The sequence below is a fragment of the Hemitrygon akajei genome, chromosome 7, assembly GCF_048418815.1.
Source record: "Hemitrygon akajei chromosome 7, sHemAka1.3, whole genome shotgun sequence".
Taxonomy (NCBI): Eukaryota; Metazoa; Chordata; class Chondrichthyes; order Myliobatiformes; family Dasyatidae; genus Hemitrygon; species Hemitrygon akajei.
In genome coordinates, this window is record NC_133130.1 from 54,117,132 (window position 1) to 54,138,810 (window position 21,679).

General features: G+C 40.0%; 1 protein-coding gene across 1 annotated transcript in view; it reads right to left on the minus strand.

The window, feature by feature from the left end:
- Nucleotides 1-21,679, minus strand: part of dtl (denticleless E3 ubiquitin protein ligase homolog (Drosophila)) — a 32,806-nt gene that overhangs the window by 6,115 nt on the left and 5,012 nt on the right. Inside the window, exons 2-12 of the mRNA XM_073050880.1 lie at nucleotides 18,158-18,280; nucleotides 17,414-17,512; nucleotides 15,750-15,811; nucleotides 15,535-15,655; nucleotides 15,386-15,451; nucleotides 13,018-13,133; nucleotides 12,824-12,897; nucleotides 9,306-9,409; nucleotides 8,929-9,033; nucleotides 6,740-6,852; nucleotides 2,910-2,999 (exon numbers count right to left, since the gene is read on the minus strand). Of these exons, the coding sequence (XP_072906981.1) occupies nucleotides 2,910-2,999; nucleotides 6,740-6,852; nucleotides 8,929-9,033; nucleotides 9,306-9,409; nucleotides 12,824-12,897; nucleotides 13,018-13,133; nucleotides 15,386-15,451; nucleotides 15,535-15,655; nucleotides 15,750-15,811; nucleotides 17,414-17,512; nucleotides 18,158-18,280 (1,073 nt within the window). The remainder of the gene's footprint in view (nucleotides 1-2,909; nucleotides 3,000-6,739; nucleotides 6,853-8,928; nucleotides 9,034-9,305; nucleotides 9,410-12,823; nucleotides 12,898-13,017; nucleotides 13,134-15,385; nucleotides 15,452-15,534; nucleotides 15,656-15,749; nucleotides 15,812-17,413; nucleotides 17,513-18,157; nucleotides 18,281-21,679) is intronic.

The window sequence follows — 21,679 nt, forward strand, 5'->3', positions numbered from 1 at the left end:
GTTATTGACAAAACAAATTACAAAATTGCCACCAAGAATTATATTTACTTACACAAATAGATCAAAAGGCACCTACAAGCTCTACTACTTCCAGACTTGATTAAGTACTTTTATGAATTTATTCTAGTACCTCACATTCTTGAGTGGGAAGTGTTAATAATATAACAATGCACAGCAACAGCATACCTTTGTTGAATGCTACACAATTGTTCATCTTTGCTCAACTTTCTCTAATCAACTAAAGTTCAACTGAAATTTACTACATTGAATCCATATTTTCATTTAAAATATGGTCATTTCAAAGGAGAACAACATCGATCAATTTTTCCAACAAATTTTCTACACTTCTGACTTCCACCTCGGTTTTAACAGTTCCTTGTCTGTCTCTGTTCCGTGTGCACCATGCCGATTCCATCCCTTTCTCACCTACCTCAGCAGGACTGGGCTTTTTTCTTCAATGTCTAACATCTCAAATGTGATGCCACTACCTCTTCTTTCAGCATTCCAGAAGGAACCACTCCCCCCAGGATGTTCTGCTTCATTCTTTAATCTTCATTATTATTCATTCTTCTGTACATGCAATTCCTTACCTTTACCACCTTCCCTGTTCAAACTCCAAAGCCTTGCTGCTTCCATTTAAAGCTGCAACTTACTTCAAATCAGATCATTTCAGATGCTGTATTTATCACACATAATGAAGCCTCCTCTACACTCAGATAATCAAAAGCAGACTGAGTGACTGCTCAAGCACCCCCTTTGCACACTGCAGCAGTCCTACACGTCATCTGGATCTCTGCCCTTGGCCTCCCATATTGTTTCAGCATTACTCAGATTCTCGAGGAATGAAATACTCCAGTTCCAGTCCAGGCACATAATTACCCTATGGACTTACTGAAAACAGTGCTTCCATTTCAGATTTTCAGCATTCAGACAATTTTATATAAATATTCTGCTTCCCTCTTTAAATTCCTAGTTGTCCCATAACCATCTACTTTCATCTTGCTCCACCAACTCTTCCATTGTTTAATCTTGTCTCTCCCATCTTGCCAAATTCATTTCCTTTTATACCTTTACTCCCTTTCCTCTTTCTCAGAGTCTTTAAAAAAAATTGTTTATCTTGTTGACCTCAAATTGTTTATCAGTGACCTCAAATGTTTATTTCATTTTTATTAAAAACCAATTTGTTTTATACAAGTTTCCAATCAACACGCCCAATTAATCTCTCAGACCAGCAAATTTGGTCAACATCTCTCAAAGTCAAAGTACAGTACGTACAGTATATGTCACTTTGAGACCTATACTGTACACCTGTATATACTACCTTGAGATTTATTTTCTTGTGGGCACTTACAGGGAAAAAAAGATACAACAGAACTCATGAACTATAAATAACAAAGACTAAAACTATGTACAAAAGACAAATTGGGCAAATAAGTAAATAATACTGAGAACATTGGGTGGGACTACAACTAGAGGTCATGGGCAATGTTCCCTCTAATTTTTAGTCGTCAGTGTGCACAAAAAAATCTTACGTTGTGCAGATTTTTTTCTTGTGACAGAAGTACGTGCGCACTGAATACACACATGGCACAGTTTATGTAGGTTTACAAAATATTTGACATAAAACTGCACAGAGTAACAACAAAATAACATACATATTTAAGTCACTCAGTTATTTTTTCCTCTCTCCTTTCTTTGGCATTTACCCATTCTATGTAAACTCTATCTAGACTAAAAGAACTTCCATCCAATTGATAGCTTTTGATTCTCATTAACATATCTAAATGACATTCACCTAAATAGTTTCTCAGCTTGTTTTTGAGTTGATTCATTAGGCCAAAACCTCGCTCACAGTCTGCACTAGATGCAAGAAACGTCTATCAACTGTGTAAGGTCACAAAACTGTTCAGTTTGAAGTACAAATGCCACCATTTGAGCAAAGTTTGAAATCAGTTTGGATTTAATTTTTTCTTGCACGGAAAATTTGAAATTATTAAGCTCTCTAACTATTATAGTATTTTCAGCTGGAAAATCATGATATTTTAGACATAAGGCATTAACTTGGTCATCGTCAAATGTGAAGTTTACGATATGAACACTGTCTGCCAAAGATGGCTGCCACCGCGATGCAACTGTACAAACCAGAACAGGAAAGGTGAGGTGACGTAAATTAGTGACGTGCATTGTGGTATTTGAAAAACTGAGTAACTAGTTAACAGAAACATTTAGCTAAAAGTTTATTTTCAATAAGTATAATCATTAATTACTACATTATTTTAGGTAACTCACCTTTTGTGAGCACATTAATTTCCTTTGTGCACTGGTTGAAAAACGTGCACACAGCTTAGAGAGAACATCGGTCATGGGTCAAGAATGAAAGATGAAATGTTTAAGGGGAACATGAGGGGGAGCTTTGTCCACTCAGAGGGTGATGAGTGTGAAATGAGCTGCCAGCAGGTGTGGCAGATGGAGGTTTGATTTCAACTGTGAAGAGATATTTGGATAGGTACGTGTATGGGAGGCATGTGGAGGGCTATGGGCCAGGCGCAAGTTGATGGGACAAGGCAGACTGAGTTTGTCACAGACTAGGTGGGCAGAAGGGCCTGTTTATGTCCTTGTAGTGTTCTATAACTCCAACTATAACATGAGTGGGTCTATAGATTACGGAGTCAGTTCAGTGTTGAGGATTGTGGAGTTATCAACACTGTTCAAACGCCAGATGGTTGTTGTCAGGTAATAATAGTTTCTGAACCTGATGATGTGGGACTCAAAGCTCTTGAACCTCCCTCCCGATGGTAGCAGCAGCTTTTACTCAGAATCTGTTTGTTCCAAGCTGCTTAGCCAAATAGATAATTATCTACCACGAAAATATCCCTCCCCCACAAAAAAAAACACAAACAAAAGCTGACCTTTGAGAAATCTGAAGAGCACCAGGAAACAGAGGTCACCTCTTGAGTGTGTCCCTGGAGCACTGTTGGTGGATAAAGAGGATCAGAGACCTGAAATAACAAGGAATTGAAATAGTGAGCTTTAATGGCAATTGGTTACAATATGAACCTCATTTTCTTCAGAGTAGCAGCTTCAGCTGTTAAATTCTGTATCTCTACATTGTCACTACAAAGAGCGTGTGCCATTCAGGCTACTGTGAAGTTATCACAATCTGCAGTTACGTGGCACTCTTTGACCCTAATTTGGAATCAAACGCTGCAAAGTAAATCTGAGTGATGACAGCAGTATGTGGCAATTGTCAGCTCAAACACCCCTTAATCCAAGAGTGTTGTTCTCCTTCTAAAAATAATGCAATTCAACAATTTTTAAAAAGAGAATTGTTACAAGTAATAATTGGTATGGAAACTACCATGAAGAGAGACTAGAAGGGCAGTTTCCTGCCATCACCCAGGAGATGTTTCATGGGTCAAGAATGAAATGTTTAAGGGTGAAACTGCAGAGTTGTTTCTTTCAGTTCCTCTCCTTTCTCACTTCTTTAATCGAATTCTACACCACAGAATATTTTAGAGCCCTAATGGAAACCCAAATCAGTCAGATTTAAAAGATGAGTTCTCCAATTCAACAACTTTAAAGTGAAGAAAGTCGGCACAAATGAGCCAGTTCCATGAAACTCATTCTTCCCTCTGGTTCCTTTGAAGAAAGCGGTTAACCTCCCACAAATGAGGAGACACCATTTCAGCACAAGACAGATGTGACAACTGCTAGATTGTAACAGCCAGTGAGCAACTTTTGAGCTCAAATTTGAAAAAACAGGAGAAAAATTTATAATGCAAGCATGCCAAAATACAACATTTTTGGCAATACACTAAAAGCTTATTCAAAAGACATTACCTAAAGTTAAATTTGTGCTCTATGACTTCCCATTGATTTCAACCATCTATTGACATGAATGAGATTCCCCCCACTTCCTTGCAATTAGACAAATAATTTGTGGATCTGCATCGTACATTAGAAACATGCATTTGGGTAGAGTGAAGTCTATCGATCCGTGAGCTGCATGAACCAGATCATTTACAGAGGCAAAAAGCAGTTTGCCAGAAAGTGATAACTTGCAGCTTGTAGTACAGCACAGTCCAGGTCCTTCAGCCCACGTTGTTCTGCCAACCTTTGACCTAATTAACCCTTCCTTCCCAATTTTTCTCTCATCCATGTGCATACCCAAGAGTTTCTCATCTGCCTCTACCACCAACTTTCACTGTACATTCCATGTACCCAACGTTCTTTAAAAAAACCTGACACTCCCCCATACATTCTTACACACATCCTAAAGTATGCTAAACTTCACACCTTCTATACCATAAACCTCCATATCATCTGCAAATTTATTAACACACACACCCACTTCCTCATCCCAGTCATTTATTAAAATTAGAAAAGGCAGGGTCCCAGAGCAGATCCCTGCAGAATACCACCAGTCAGAAAAATGCTCCATCTACCATCACCCTCCTGACTTTCTGAATAAGCCTACCATGGGGAGACTTGTCAGATGCTTTACTGAAACCTATATACAGTACATCCACTGCTCTCCTTCCATCAATGTTTTGCCACTACTTGATAGAAAATTCAATCAAGCTCGTGAGACTTGACCTGCGCCTCTCGAAGCCATGCCGACTTTCCCTCGTCAGACTACGCTTCTCCAAGTGCTCATAAATTCCATCTCTAAGAATCTTCTCCAACAATTTGTCCACCATTGGCGTAAGACTTAGTAGTCTATAGTTCCCAGGGTTATCACTATTACCGTTCTCAAACAAAGAAATAACATTTGCCATTCTCTAACCCTCTGACACAACTTCTGTGGCCAGTGAGGACGTGAAGGTGATCAAAGGCACAGCGATCTGTTCCCTTGCTTCCCATGGTAAGCTCGATATATGCTGTCCAGCTCAGGAAACTTACTTATTTTAATGATTATAAAAAGTTCCAAGCCGTCCCCTTTCTTAACACTGACATGCTCCAGTATATCAGCCTGTTTTACACTGTCCTCTCATTTGTCAAAGTCCCTCACAGGTGAATACTGAAGCAAAATGTTCATTAACGACCTCCGCTACCTCCAGACAGGTTTCCTCTTTTATCACCGATCGGTCCTACCCTCACTCGTCATTCTCCCGCTCTTCTTACACAGTACATGTAGTACGCCTTGGGGTTTTCCTTAGTTCTACTCACCAAAACATTCTCATATCCTCTCCCTAAGCCCATAAGCTAATTCATGGCTACCTTGTAACTGTCTGATCCTTAACTCCTAAACTGTAAGTATAGGCCATACCAGATAGGAACAGAATTAGGCCATTCGGCCCATTCAGTCTGTTGCACCAGTCTATCATAGCTGATTTATTATCCCTCTCAATCCCATTCTCCTACTTGCTCCAGAACCTGACACGCTAGCTAATCAAGAACCCATCACCCCCTGATTTAACTATACTCAATGACTTGGCCTCCACAGCTATCTGTAGCAATGAATTCTAGATTCACTACCATCTGGCTAAAGAACTCTCTCATCTCTATTCTAAATGGACATCCCTCCATTCTAAGGCTGCGCCCTCTGGTGCTAGACTCTCCCACTAGAGGAAACATCCTTTCCAAATCCACTCCATCCAAACCTTTTCAATAGGTTTCAATGAGATCTCCCCTCATTATTCTAAACCCCAGCAAGTACACGCCCAGAGCCATCGTTAACCCTTTCATTCCTGGAATCCTTTTTATGAACCTTCTCCAATGCCAGCACATCGTTTCTTAGATAAGGGTCCCAAAACTGCTCACAATACTCCAAGTGCAATCTGAACAATGTTTAAATTATTTATTTAAAGCTTCAGCATTACATCCTTGTTCTTATTTTCTAGTCCTCTTGAAATGAACGCTAACATTGCATTCGCCTTCCTTGCTCCGACTCCCAAGGCCCTTTGCACCACTGATTTTTGAATTTTCTCCCCATTTAGAAGATAGTCTACACCTTTACTTCTGCTACCAATGTGTAGGACCATCCTACACTATATTCCATCTGCCATTTCTTTGCCTACTCTCCCAACCTGTCGAAGTTCTGCAGACTCCTTGCTTTCTCAGCACTAACCGCCCCTCCACCTAACTTTGTATTGTTGTAAACCTGACGAAAAAACCATCAATTCCATCATCCATATCTGTCACATAACATGAAAAGAAGCAGTCCCAACACTGACCCCTGCATATGCTTCTTTCTTCCTCCTGACTAGATGCCCTGCATCTCTTGTCAGCCTTCACACTATCATCCTTTCCCTGCCTCAATGGGCAAACCAATCCAGAACCTTGTATCACTACTTTCTTTAGTACGTGTACTCCAGTTCAAAGAGGTGACATTTAGTTATAACGACAAATATTACCTGGCATGGTGCAATTTTCTTTAAGTACAGAGCTATTTATTTAGAGATACAGTGCGGAACAAGCTCTTCTGGCCTAACGAGCAGTGCAGCTAACAACCTAACTATTTAATATCCAATCACAGGACAATTTACAATGACCAATTAACATACTAACCGGTATGGCTTTGGACGGTGGGAAGAAACCAGAGTACTTGGAGGAAACCCACACAACTCTTGGGGAGAACGTACAAATTCCTTGCTGACAGCACTGTAATTGAACTCTGGAATGCTTCGAGCTGTAAAAGCTTCACCCTAACCACCACACTACCATGGCACCCAAAAATAGGCAGGCTGGTTGACTCTGTGCAGTTGCTTTTAATTCTAAATTAATTGCATTCACTCACCTTCCAGATATACGCATTATGATCCGTGGACCCACTGACCAAGAATTGATCATCTGGACTAAGACAAGCCTTAATATAAAAGGTGGAATTCTGATGACCACAGAAGGTTGCAACTACACAAAAATGAAGACAAGATCAATCAGAGGACAAAAAAAAGCTATCAATTCAGGTCTGAAAACAAAATCCATTTAGGGCATTAAAAACCCCCCCACAAAATCTAAATATATACAGAATGGATTAAGCAATTCAAAATAACAGCAACTTTTATAACAATGTCTCCATTAGTTTATTTTCTACCACAGTGTTACATTTGCTGCCCCTACTGTGGAGATAGTTTACATTCAAACTATATCAAGAAAGTGATAGAGGTGAAGTCAAAATTAGCGATTTGAAAATTGTCAAGAGTTGATTGTACAGTGTCCATATCTGACTATGTTCTAATCACATGCAGGGCAATCCATACAAATTAAAATTATTTTAAATACATACAATAAATGTTTTTCATTCAGTGGGGGGGGGGGGGAGAGAAGGGAAAGGAAGGATGAACTTCTAATCAATCTAGTCATTTTTAGAACCATAACAAATTTCAATTCATTCCCTTAGGCAGAGTTTGGGGAAAGGCGTCGTTTTTTAAAATATTAGATCCAGTGATCATTTGTTCCAAAGAATTGTTATTCCAGTGGTCCAGGTAACACTTAATCCTCAACAACACTCATACACTGTAGATTAGAAAACAAGTTTCTGCAGGTGCTGGAATATGAAGCAAAGAACAAACTGCTGAAGGAACTTGTGGGTCAAGTAGCATTAGTGGGTGAGGTGGGGGGAGGAACAACTGTCAAAGATCAAATTATAAACCCTGCATTAGGCCCAAGTGTGGCACTGGAGGTCTATGATTAGTGTTCCACAGGGATCTGTACTAGGACCTCAGCTGTTTGTGATGTACACTCTATAAATGATCTGGATGAAAACTGACAAGTAGGTTAATAAATTTGCAAATGATACGAAAATTGGTAGTGTCGTGCAGAGCTTAGAAAACTGGCAAAAGTTACAGCAGGATACAAATCAGTTGCAGATAGGGGCAGAGAAATGGCAAATGTTGTTGTTTAACTTGGTCAAGTGTGAGTGTTGCATATTAGGCAACTAAATGTGAAAAGACAATGTTAATGTCAAGCCCCTAATGGTGTTGATGTGTGGTGGGATCTCGGGGTCCAAATCCATAGCTCTCTGAAAGTGGCTACACAAGGTTGATGGGGTGGTAAATGTAGCATTTGGCATACTTGCTTTTATTTATCAAAGAATTAAATTCAAGAGTCCAGAAGTTATGTTGCTGAATTATAAAATTCTGGTTAGGTCGCATCTGGAGTACTGCACTCAGTTCCGATTCACCTCATTGGTGGGACGAAGTCAAGATTTAGTAGTGTTGAAGAGTTTTACCAGGATGCTGCCTGGATTAGAAGACATGTTGAGAGGTTGGACAAATTGAGGGGAAATCTGATGGAGCTTTGTAAGATTATGAGAAGCAAAGATAGACAGCCAGCATCCTTTTCCCCACAGTTGAAATGTCTAAACCAGAGGGCATGCCTTTAAAGTGCAGTGGCAAGTTCACAGGAAATGTGTAGAGTGGAGCAAAGTTGTTAAAAAAATACAGAGCATGATGGGTGCCTGGAATTCGCCATCTGGGGTGGTGATGGAGACTCTTAGACATGTAACTGCAGAAAGTGGAAGGATATGGATATTGTGTAGGCTAGCGAGATTAGGTTAGTTGGTCATTTAATTGCTAATCTTATTTCAGCACAACATAGTGGGCCGAAGAGCTAGTTCCTGTGCGGCAGTGTTCTATATCTACCCCTCCCCAACCAACCAACCCCTGACACCTCCCCTGCAACCACAGGAGATGCAACATGTTCTTAAGCCTGCCCCATCAACCCATCCAGGGACTTATCACAGCCCTTCTGTGGGGTAATCCTGCTAGCATATACATCAATAAACAACCAACAGCATCTGCACAATAGTATCTTTAAAACACCTTTCAGATCATAAGATCCCAAAATGCAAACAAGCTGGAAACGTTAAAAGCTACGGAGAGTTTAAAAAAATTAAATATCTAAAATGAATTTGAATGCTAAATTGAAGCACTAAAAGATCAATGTGCTTTTCCTCACAGATATGACAGACCGACCTTTACTTACCTGGTGTAGTTTTCAAGCCAGTCAAATTGAACATGTAAATGCTATCATCAGTGCAGTTTGCAAAAAGATTGGAGCCTTTTGAATCCAAGATTAAACTGGAGTAACCTACAGTAAAGAAAGTGGAATTCCCACAGACAAGGTTTACAAATATAAACATACATGGACAAAATTTAATTCCACTACATCTAACACAGTCACCATAATTCAGAACAAGATTTGGCAGTTCGAAATACTGAAATACTTTGAGATTCCTGAATATTGTAATTTAGTTACTGTTATTTTAATATTAAGGCCTAATCAGATCAGGACATACTGAAACTCTTCTGCTCTTTTACCTTTAATTCAAAGACAGTCACAGATCAGTGAACAATATTTACCTAGCTTTCGTGCACTAGTGCCTGGATAAAGAAAGGACTGAACTGGCACGGGATCTTGGTGAAGAATGGTGTAGTTCTTTCTTAAATCCCACACTTTGATGACACTGGAATGCAAATAAAACATTCTTTAAAAAAAAAGTGATTTATCATCAAATAAATATCACCCTGAGCTCAATGTTAACACCCATGTACATGTCAAAAATATTATATTGAAATTCCACTCATGGAGCTTAAACAAATTACCGGGAATACAAGACAACATGCAATAATCATATGGAAGACTGGAAAATTGCAAATGTCACTCCACTCTTCAGGGAGTGAGGCAGGAGAAGGGAAATTCTCAGCCTTCAGTGGTTAAAAAGGATGTTGGGAGTCCATTATTAAGGACGAGCTTTTGGGGTACTTGAATGCGCATGATTCAGGCCGCCAAAGTCAGCAAAGTTTCCTCAAGGAGAAATCTTGCCCGACAAAACTGTTGGAATTCTTTGAGGAAATTACAGGCAGGATAGACAGAGGACAGTCAGTGGATGTTGTTTACTTGGATATTCAGAGGACCTTTGACAAGGTGCTGCACCTGAGGCTGCACAAGATAAGGGTCCATGGTATTACAGGAAATTTACTAGCACAGATAAAAGATAGGCTGTCTAGAAGAAGTCGAAGAGTGGGAACAAAGCGAGCCTATTCTGGTTGGCTGCTGGTGACTAGTGGTGTTCTGTAGGGATAGGCACTGGCACCGCTTCTTTTCACATTATAGATTTACAATTTGGATATGTTAACAAATTTGCAGATGATACTAAGATAGATGGAGGGGCAGACAGAACTGAGGAAACAGGATGTCTGCAGTAGGAGTTAGATTGGGCGAATAGGCAAAGTGGCAAATGAAATATAGTGTTGGGAATCATATGGTCATATACTTTGGTGGAAGGAAAAGGTGTACCGTAATTTATTTTCTAAATGGGGAGAAAATTCAGAGTTCAGAGTTGCAAAAGGACCTGGTAGTGAGTCCTTGTGTAGGATTCCCAAAAGGTAAACTAGTAACTTGAATTGCTGGCAAGTAAAGGCAAATGCAATGTTGGCATTTAATTCAAGGGGACTAGAATGCAAGAGCATTACCTGAGAATGTTTGGGCCCTTATCTCCTCCTCCCCCCCCCCCCCCCCAGAAAGTGGTGTTGGATAGGCTCCAGAGGAGGTTCTAGAGAATTATTCTGGGAATGAAAGGATTAACTGAGGCACACTTGATGGCTCTGGGCCTGTATAGCTGGAGTCTAGAAGAATGAAGATGGAATTCATTGAAAACTACCAAATATTGAAAGGCCTAGACAGAGTGGGTGTGTAGAGACTTCTTCCTATATTGGGTGAGTCCAGGACCACAGGGCACAGCCTCAAAATAGAGGCATGTCCATTAAGAATTGAAACAAGGAGGAATTTCTTTAGGCAGAGGGTGGTGAATCTGTGGAATCTGTTGCTTCATTTTGCTGTGGAGGCCAAGCTATTAAGTATATTTAAAGCAGAGGTTGATAGGTTCTTGATTAACATGTACAAAACTGGATGAACTCAGCAGGTTGGGCCGCATCTGTTGAAATGAGCAGTCAACGTTTTGGGCCGAGACCCTTCGTCAGGACTAAAGAAGGAGGGGGCAGGGTCCCTATAAAGAAGTTGGGGGGAGGGTGGAAGGTACCAGGTGAAAAACCAATCAGAGGAAAGATCAAGGGGTGGGGGAGGGGATAGGCAGGAGGGGCGAAGAAGGAATGTAAGGGGAAAGCACTATGGGTAGTAGAAGGCGGCAGAATCATGAGAGAGGTGATAGGCAGCTGGAAGAGGAGGCAGAGTGAAATTGGGATGATGGAAGGGACAGGGAGGGAATTACCAGAAGTTGGAGAATTCGATGTTCATACCAAGGGGCTGGAGACTACCCAGACGGCATATGAGGTGTTGCTCCTCCAACCCGAGTTTGGCCTCCAAATTCCAGTAATCCCCTCTCTCTCCCTTCCACCATCCCACTTTCACTCTGCCTCCTCTTCCAGCTGCCTATCACCTCTCTCATGATTCTGCCTTCTTCTACTACCCATAGTGCTTTCCCCTTACATTCCTTCTTCACCTCTCCTGCCTATCCCCTCCCCCACCCCTTGATCTTTCCTCTGATTGGTTTTTCACCTGGTACCTTTCACCCTTCCCCTACCTTCTTTATAGGGCCCCTGCCCCCTCCTTCTTTAGTCCTGACGAAGGGTCTCGGCCTGAAACGTTGACTGCTCATTTCAACGGATGCTGCCCGACCTGCTGAGTTCATCCAGCTTTTGTACGTGTTGATTTGACCACATCATCTGCAGTGTACTTTGTGTTTAGGTTCTTGATTAGTCAGGGTGTCAAAGATTACCAGGAGAAGTCAGGAGAATGTGGTTGACAGGGTTAATAAATCAGCCATGATGGAATGGAGTAGCAGGATTGATGGGCTGAGTGACCTATTTCTGTACCTGTGTCTTATGGTTTAACACTGAGAGAATGCTCAGAGCTACCAACTGTTTAAGGAGACTCTGAACTAACATCTTCATGGATTCAATGACACTGTTGGGCAAACTCTACTTCACAAATACTTTGGCTAAAGAATGCTGTTCAGTGGGTAGAGGACAGCCTTGCCCAATAACACATTCAATATTCCCTCACACATTGACATCTTCCATTTCATCTTGTTCTCATTTTCATCTCTTTGCCATGACTTATTTCCATTCACCAATCTTGACCTGTAAACCTGTCTGACTTGCATTTCATCTTGACAATAGGTATGATAGTGGATTATTATATTAAAAAATGTAGAGTGACAAGTTTAAGAATATAAGGAAGGCTAATGTTATAAATCAGAATAGTTGCAATACAAATAGGCCTTTGTATGTATCATCTTAATGCAAGAGGAATCTCGCTAGTCCCCTTCCCCACCCTCTTCCCTTTGCCCTTCATGATACTTGTTCGGTTTTTATACCAATGTTGAATCTGCCTCCACAATTACCTGCTCTGCATTCCAGACCGAACCACTCAATAAACACAAGATTCTGCAGATGGTGGAAATCCAGAGCAACATACACATAAAATGATGGAGAAACTCAGAGTCAGACAGCATCTATGGGAATGAATAAACAGACAATGTTTTGGGCTGAGGCCCAAAATCAAGACTGGCTGAAGTGTCTCGGCCAGAAACACCAACTGTTTATTCATTTCCACCAATCTTGCATAAGCAATGTTTCTCCTATTAATTTTACTTGTTTTATCAGTCATTTTCATTTTATACTTCTACAAGGAACAGTGTTTCTGCATTTACTGCATATACTATTTACTTCCAAGGATAACAACACAACTTCTCCTTTCTATCCACATAATAAAAGTTCCTTATCCCAGAAACCATGTTAGCAAACATTATTCATTGCAATCCTGTATGAAAAGGAGGGATCTAGTTCCACGTGTATCATGTATACATTATACTGTTGTATTGATGGAGAGAGCAAGAGCGATTCCAAGTAGCACTTACCCATCCACAGCCCCTGCAGAAATCAAGGTGTTCTCATCTCGAAAAATTACCACTGTTACGCTCTGCTGAGAATCCTAGAGAATAAGGACAATACAACACATATAGTAATCCCGAGATATGTGGCCTCTGGCCATGAAATAGCTCAGAACACCATAAACAGACAGATACGGGGGAATGCAGATAAATAGTCATACCACAGAAGGTGCAAGTCCTCGTGCAGCAGGTCGTCGTTTCTTCTGCCTTGGAGAAGTCTGTTTAACTTGTGAGTTATGAGCACCAGTAATCTGTTTCACTTGTCTGTAAAATCCATCTAAAGTAGAAGAAGCAGGCCAATAAGCAACCCAATGGCCCTGCACAATTTGTGTTTTCAAATTCACTTTCCAAAGTGATCACACTTCGTGTTACAACCTAGAAGAATGGACCAGCAAGCTCCAAAACTTAGGAAGTTTGGGGCGAGAGAGAGACTTAAATGGTGGTCCTCATTAAGAGAACTTCACCGCAAAACAATACAACACCTCAAAAGACCAGGGCTTTCACCTTTTACAATTTAATGTACCACTCAATTCATTAGAGTACAGTAGCACAGACTTGCAGCTCAAGTGACCAATAAACACAAGGAATTCTGCTTGGCCCGAAACGTTGATTATTTGTTCATTTTCACAGATGCTGCCCCCACGGCTGAGATCCCCCAGCATTTTGTGTATGTTGCAGGTGACCCATATTTAACCCAACCCCTAGTGCTGTCTGTGTGGAGTTTGCACGTTCTCACTGAGAACCACATGCATTCCCTCCCCTTCAGGTTTCCTTTCGCATTCCAAGGCATATGTGCTTTAAAGTTCCCTTGTCTAGATGCGAATGGTAGAATTTGAGATGAGGAGAATTGATTGGGGAAGGAAAAAGATGAAGGGAAAGTGGTGAGAATAAAATAGGATTAATGTGGGATTAGTGTAAAAGGGTGATTGATAGGGTAGCTTCGGTGGTCTAAAGGACCTGTTTCCATGCTAAAAACATTCTATGATCTCAACTTCACATTGGCATACAATACAAAAAAGTCTTGTATATCAAGGGGACAACCTATGGATCTGTTGTGTTTCAAAATAAAAGAACGATAATTCTCCTTCTAAACTAGCCTTAAAATCGTACTATGATTAGCATAGGGAAAATCTCATTTGGGTTGTAATGCAAAATGTCAAATCTGTCTGTTCAGTAGAGTAAATGTTATTGCAGAATGACTTCAATGCACACAGCTATTTCAGTTCCTGAAAGACTTCAGTGATTTTTACAGTCACTAGTACCTCATTACAAGAAAGATATAGAGACTTTGGACAGGGTGCAGAATGTGTTCACCAGGATATTGCCTGGATCAGAGGGGATTAGCTGCTAGGAGAGGGTGGACAACACCTAGGACTGATTTCTCTGGAACAGAGATGTCGGAGGGGTGGCCTGATACAAGAAAAGTGTCTAAATGTGTGAGAGGCACAAATAGGCAGATGTTTGGAATCTCCTCCCTCTCCCCCTGCCGGGTGGAAGTGTCAAATTCTAAAAGACATGGGTTTAAAACAAAAGAGGGAAACTTTGAAGAAGATTTGCAAAGAATTTTTACATATATAGAGTGATAGCTGCCCGGAATGCTCCACCAGGGAACACAGATACAATAGTAATGTTCAACAGGAATTTAGACAGATACATGAGCAAACAAAAGGTGCAGGGTGAGAGACTACATATAGGCAAATCGATTAGTATAAATTGACACCATGGTTGGCACAGACATTGTGAGCCGGAGAGCCTGTTATTGTGCTGTGGTGTTTTATATTAAATATGCCAAATGAATCAAAATTTACAAATGAGAGAAAACCATACAAAGTTTAGGTGGCTGCATTCCCCCACTCGGCTGGACAATTACAAAACGTACAAGGCCAAATTCCACTGACCTTCAGAATTCTTTTCAGAATTCAGTGTGCTTTGAGATTGCCCATTGTTTGATGACTCTGGGAAAAAGTCACAAATCCAGGCAAACATTAGCAACCGCACTCAAATCAGGATAATGGAACACACTGTGCAACACTGAAGGCAGTGCAGTGAAAGGAACAGCATACATGGTACACACAAGAGATTCTGCAGATGCTGGAAATCTTGAGCAACACACACAAAATGCTGGAGGAACTCAGGAGGCCAGGCAGCATCTACGGAGGGAAGTGAATAGTCAATGTTTCAAGCCAAGACCCTTGAATTAATGAAGGCAGTTGTTCGTGTATTAGAAAATAATGTGTAATCTGTGTGCTTAAGTCTCCATCTTGGTTCACTATATCATGGACAGATTTGAAGAGCTGGGTATATGATACTCATGATCTGATTTCTGATCAGGTCCCAGTGGGCCTCGTTGAGGCTACAGTGCAAAATGAGACAAAGACAGAGAGCCACTGGGCTGTAAAAGGACATATAGACAAGACTAAATACAAGAGGGAATACAGTAACCACACAGGAATTTCAAAATAAAATTAATTGAACCATTTCAATCCTTTATGAAATGTAACTGTCTCACAATTTCTATGGAAGTCATACCTTTCTTGCTGCAGCGAGTATCCCAGACCATTATATTACCATCTCTTCCACCAGTACAAAATACAGCTTTTGAAAAAAAGAGGTAAAATTAGAACTACTTTCCGTTTATGAATGAAGCTCTACAAAGATAAATAAATTGCGCAGGGTACCTGTTTCCTGCGCTCCAAATGCCACTGACTTGAGGCTGCACTGGTGGCCTTTGAATGTGCCCAGGAGCTCACTCGCGTTCACATCCCAGAGCTTTGCAGTTTGATCTCCTGAAGCTGTAACCTTCAAAATTAAACACAGAAACAGCAAGATTTTTATCAGCATTCTCATCTCATTCCGGCTTCAGGAATGTACTGTGAAACAAAGGAGTACTTACTAATTTTGGTTCTCTTGGAACCCAAGCAAGGTCAAATACCGCATTGTTGTGAGCCAACCATTCTGGGGGAAAAAGATTGGGATCTTGATAAACAAAACTGTCCACTTAAATGACAGGAAAGTTATGTAATTCAAAAGTTAAATTCACCTTGCAGCATTTTGACATCAATCAGGATGATATATTGGAGTAATAGGGTGGACGCGTTTTAATTGTTCCTTTGTTATGAAGAATGTGTCTGAAATATTGTAACTAAATAATGAACTATACCTGGCATATTAGTATAATAATGCCAAACAGCCCAAGAGACAACCACATTTCATATGTGGATACTTTACATAAAACTTCAATGAAAATACTGCAGCAAATTCGTTGAACAGGGTTTGAAACACCTGCCAGAATGCCATAAGTCATTGCACCATCAGAGTTCTCAGTTTGAATCAGCTACCCCCCCCCCCCCCCAAAAAAAAGAAGAAAAGTGGCTGGCACAGCATGAGCTCTCAAAGATAAGGCGGATGTGAAGGATTAAACCACTCCATGTTGGATTCTCGTGTTTTAATCCAAGGTTCTTTCAGAAGTCAGAAAAGAGGCACAAAACTTGTTGCTTCACAACCATTTTATTAAGCATTGATAGCACAAAGGAAAATTGAAACAGACAGCAACAGGAGCAGAAGGCTTAAAGACCAGAATAAGAAACTAAGATGGCGCTGACAACAGGGCCAGCTCTTTCATACCCATCGATAAGGAAAATTCCATTCAAATTTGTAGATACGAGTTAGCAAATGAGAAAGCTTTTATTCAAATAATGCAGCACCAACAGAAACCTCCAGATCGCCAGAGGTACACATTGAACAATTGCATATACACACACCGTGGTTATTAGGAGTCATGATAATCTGTTACATGTATACAAATACTACTTAAAGTACAAGCAGGTAATTAATTGATAAACTGCAAAGATGATATCAATTAAACATTCTAATCTAAAAATTAAAGAGTCAGATCCCACATCCACTTAACTGGACTTGCAAGAGAAAGTCTGCAGGAAGCAATGTACATTAAGTTCTCATTGATTATAATAAATGGGAATTAAGGCATTTATAGAGTTTCGATGTTTCGTTCTCATAAGCAGACAATACATTTACATCCTGCTTTGAAGTGGCAATTGTGGACAGACCTGAATGATTGTGGCAGGGCCTGAATGCCATCACCACAGACCAAGTGAAAATGAGCAACATAGCTGACAACAATGTTTCGCTCCCAAATGAGCCCAATGATTTTTAAGCTCACTTTGAGTGGCAAAACATGGAGGGACCTTCACAAACTCCAATTCTCCCCGATTTCAGTCTCCGAGGCGGATGTGAGCTCATCCTTCAGGAGGATGAACCCACGGAAAGCACGCGGCCCAGGTGGACTGCCTGGCCAAGTACAAAAACTTGTGGTGATCACTGAGTGTTCACTGAGACCTGTAGCCTGTAGCTCAGCTGTCTGAAGTGCTACCTGCACACATACACAAGTCATGCATTGTTCCATCTATGATGGGTGGAATTACATTGCATTTAAATTATTTTTAAAAAGGAGAGAATGTTTAGTTTAACACAACCAATATTTACATACATCACTTTCAAAAATGTGAAAGCAATCAAGCAAATAAAATCTTGACCCACCTCGAAAAATTGAATCCTTCTTGTTATGACATTCAGTATTGTACAACCTGACAATGCCTTCTTCATTTACAACTGCGAGGACCCAATGCAACTGCTTTGCTGTGAAGAAGTAAAGGCTTTAGGATAAAGTGGTCAAGATATTAACAATATGAATTTTTGTTTTATATTGAAAGCAAATCTAAATTATATAAAACAGGGAGCCATTTTCCAATTTTGTTCCAATAGAAATTAGGATTTAATTTTGCTTCCTTCTCAGTGGAATTGCCTTTGCATAATGTTAACATTCTTCTAGCTAAATTGCTGATATCCAATCCAATGTTCACCAAAATAACATCTAAAAAGTGTGGACTATCAGTTCATGCCTGATCATTACAAGTGAAAAATTAAAGTACAATTAATGCCACAATTACTCATTACTCAATGAATCTCCAACTGGTTCACACATTACATGCCTCAGTATAACTACAGGAAGTCATGTTATGAAGTCAATTACACAAGTTATTCAAATTTTGCTTCATCATTCCCTCAATGTATTAAACACCACCTTGATGCACAGGTTATTTGCTTTGGAAAACCATGTGTGGTAATCAAATCTCAGCTTCTCACTTGTAAATTGCATTGAGATCTCGAACTAATGCTTTACAACATCTGAATGAGATGTATTTGACAGAAGCAAGTGTAATGGCATACTATAAGAATGTACGTGGTCAATGTTCAGTACAAGCCTGAGGTCGTCCAATTTACCTGTAGACCATGAGCAGCCAAAAGGAGGAACTGGTGCTCCGAAGTTACTGGTTGAAGTGTGCTCATCCTGTCTGTTGCACTGGTAATATTGCAGCAAGGTATCTAAGGGGTAGCGGTGGGGCTCTAATGGGGAAAACAAAAGTAAAATTGAAATTGATGGAAAGCACCAATAAGTAAACGTTTAACTAATCTGTCATTTTACAAAGTTTACAGCAGAAATTAAGCACCAATAAAATATAACAAAAGCAACAGCAGGAAAACAAAGTTATTATTCATACAAGAGCTCAAGTACATCACTACAGACCCCACAGATAGGGTCAGTGCAAGGATGTTGGAGAGCAAATTTAGACGTACATCTCAATTCAAAAGAGCAAAATCAATGAACTAACAGGGCAAACAGACACAAGTTGTGATCTGATTGCCATTAGAGCAGATCGTTACATGGTAGTCTGAACTGGGACTTCAATATTCAAGGGTATTTGACTTTTGGGAAAGACGCGTAGGAAAGAAGAGGTGGTGGAGTAGCTCTAACAGAATAAAATAAAAACTTGGGAAAGACTGACAGATACACCAGCACTTGTGCGTGTACACACAGGGAATGCAATAAATAGTTGTGAAAGATAGATACTCTGAGACACACAGAAACACTCTCTTCATCCCACGAAGTCTGTGCTAAACATGCTAATTTACATTAATTTCGTATGGTTCATATTCCTCCATCTCTTGCCTGCCACGTGCTTGTCCGAATGCCTCTTAAATGTTACTATTGTATCTGCTACCTCCACCTCCCCAAGCACTTTCCACATTGTTAATAAACAACTTGCATCAAATCTCCTTTAAACTTTTCCCCCCTCTCAACACAAATCTATACCCTCTAGTATCTGATGTTTCCACCCTTAGAAAAGGGGTAACTACCCCATCTAAGCTTCTCATATTTGTCTAAACTTCTATTAGGTTATTCCCAGTCTCCAGCACTCCAAAGAAAACTATCCAAGTTTGTCTAATCTCCCTTTATAACTACTGCTCTCCACTCCAAGCAACATTCAAGTGAACCTATTTTATAGCTTGTCCAAGGCCTCCACATCCCTTCCTGTAATGCAGCAACCAAAGCTGCACACAATACTCCAAGTGTTAGCCTAATCAAAATAATATTTAGCTGGAACTTTTACGGTGAACACACCAAGTGTATTCTGCAGGACCGTCAGTCACAGACCTCCAGTAGGATAACACCCCTCTATCGCAAACTCTATCCAATGTATCAAGTCTCTGTTGTTCCTTTGCCCTTTAGTCTTCTGGATCACCATACCATTACGGGAATTAGTTGAATGCTTTACTTGTAGACAACCTCCACTACTCTAATTGCCAATAGCTCATCAAATGTCAAATCACTTCAGAATACACAATTCACATTAGTCACACTGCAAAAAAAAGGGCAGAATTTTAATATTAGTATCAAAGTCAAAGAGAGTATTCTGTTGAAAGAGGAAACACACAAGGTGGTAAATGGTAGTGGTAGGCCCAAAGATTGGGATAAATTTGGAATTCAGCAAAGGAAGACTTAAAGGAGAAAATAAATTTAGAGAGCTAATGGAAAGTGACAAAAGTTTCTTGAAGAGAGAAGCACAAGTGAACACAGGCTTCATTAAAAGCAAGTTAGGGAAATAGTTTTGAAGAACAGGAAAATAGCAGGAGTTAAAGAATTATGCAAAATATCATTTAAGATGAAAGATACAACAAAAATAACTGCAAGAATTATATAGCATCACTTCATTAGAGAATTAGTATTAGTACACATGGGACTAAAGGTGAATAAGTCACTTGACCTGATGACCTTCTGGGATTTTAAAATACATTGCTAAAGATTTAACAGAAACATTGGTTATCATTCTGAAATGCTTAGATTCTAGCAAGGCATCTACTATGGGCGGGGGGAAGGGAAGTTAAGTTCAATTAAGGAGCACAACATCTGGAAAATCATAATCTGATTAAACAGCCAGCATGGCTTAATGAAGGGGAAATGATGTCTGACGCATTTTAAGTTCTTTTAAAGGAAATGTCTGCCAGAGTGCTTGAAAGGAAACCTCTACATGTAATAAATTCTAATTTTCAAAAAGGCATTCCAGAAGATTCCATTTTGAAAAAGTTACCTTGCAAGATTAGAGTTCATCGTTTTAATATGGCTGGAGTACTGATTTACCAGTAGGGTGCAGCTAGGGATCAGCGCTGGAACCACAGAAATATATACATCTCAAGTAGCTGCTGAGTCTCTCTAACATACCTTAAATTGAAATTTTTGACTTGCCATTCTGACATTTAAACTTATGCCCTCAATGATTAAGCTGGCTAACTGGATTATTCCTCCAGTAATTCAACCACTGTGCCACTACCACATGTTGTCAACAACAGAAGAGAGTCAAATTTAGAATCCTCCATTCAATTCTAGTGGTTATGAGGTCAAATAAAAAAAAAAAATTAGTGTTCATCTTAGATCTACTTGGTGGCCCCAGCACAGAATTATCATGTAATTTGAATCTTCCTTTTACTGCACTTGCCACTTCAACTGCCTTTCTTCCAACCTTCCTCACAGATTCAACTGAATCGGACATGTCCCCAGGTCTTTTGTGAATCGACGACTCCACAGAAATATTTTCTGCTACATGGTGCGCATTAATGCTCAACTTAAAAATATCTGAAAGTCACTACATCATGTCTGACCAGATCCACCCTGAACCAACTTGTTTCCTTGGTGCATTCTTAACTATACATTCACCCACTCAGCTTCTCCATTTTAGATCTGTTCAGAAACTGCTCAAGATTGAAATAACAGAAATTGTAGATTGTTATTTAATATAATCTGCTCAGTAAAATCATGTCACAAAACAGCATTTCTTGTTCTCTTAGATCCTGGTCTACACTAGTCTAACAGACAAAGCTACAAACTTCACATGAAATAGAGCACTAAACACTGTTAATGTTTAACAACATTTAATGTTTAAATGTTCTTCCATTATTCTGCTTTGTAATTACATTCAGGACTCATTGGTTCAATTACACATTAAATAAGTATTTTCCTGGCAGGAAGAGCAGGCACTGTCTGGACAAAGGCAATGATGAGTGATCATTGTTAAACTCAAACTGGGGAATCAGTGAAAAGCGTTGCTTTACAATATTGTCAGACACCTTCCAATATTTTGCTGATGACTGGGAGGAGATTGTTTGTATAGTAATTAGCAGAATTGTATTTGTGCTGCTATTTATGGACACAGCACAAGTGGATAATTGTTCAATGCAAGCAGGTAGGCGCCTCTGCTATGTCTGCACTGAAGTTGTACGGTACTACAGGTGACATGATGTCGGATCCTGCAACCTCGTAGGATGGGCTGAATGGTGTAATTCTGCTCCTCTGCCCTATGGTTTTTGCTCAATGCATTGATCTCAGTTCCTTTCAACTTGAAATTTGACAGGGAGAAAGTAAAGTTTGATGTCGCAGTATTTCAGTGGAGTAAGGGAAACGGTAGCGGT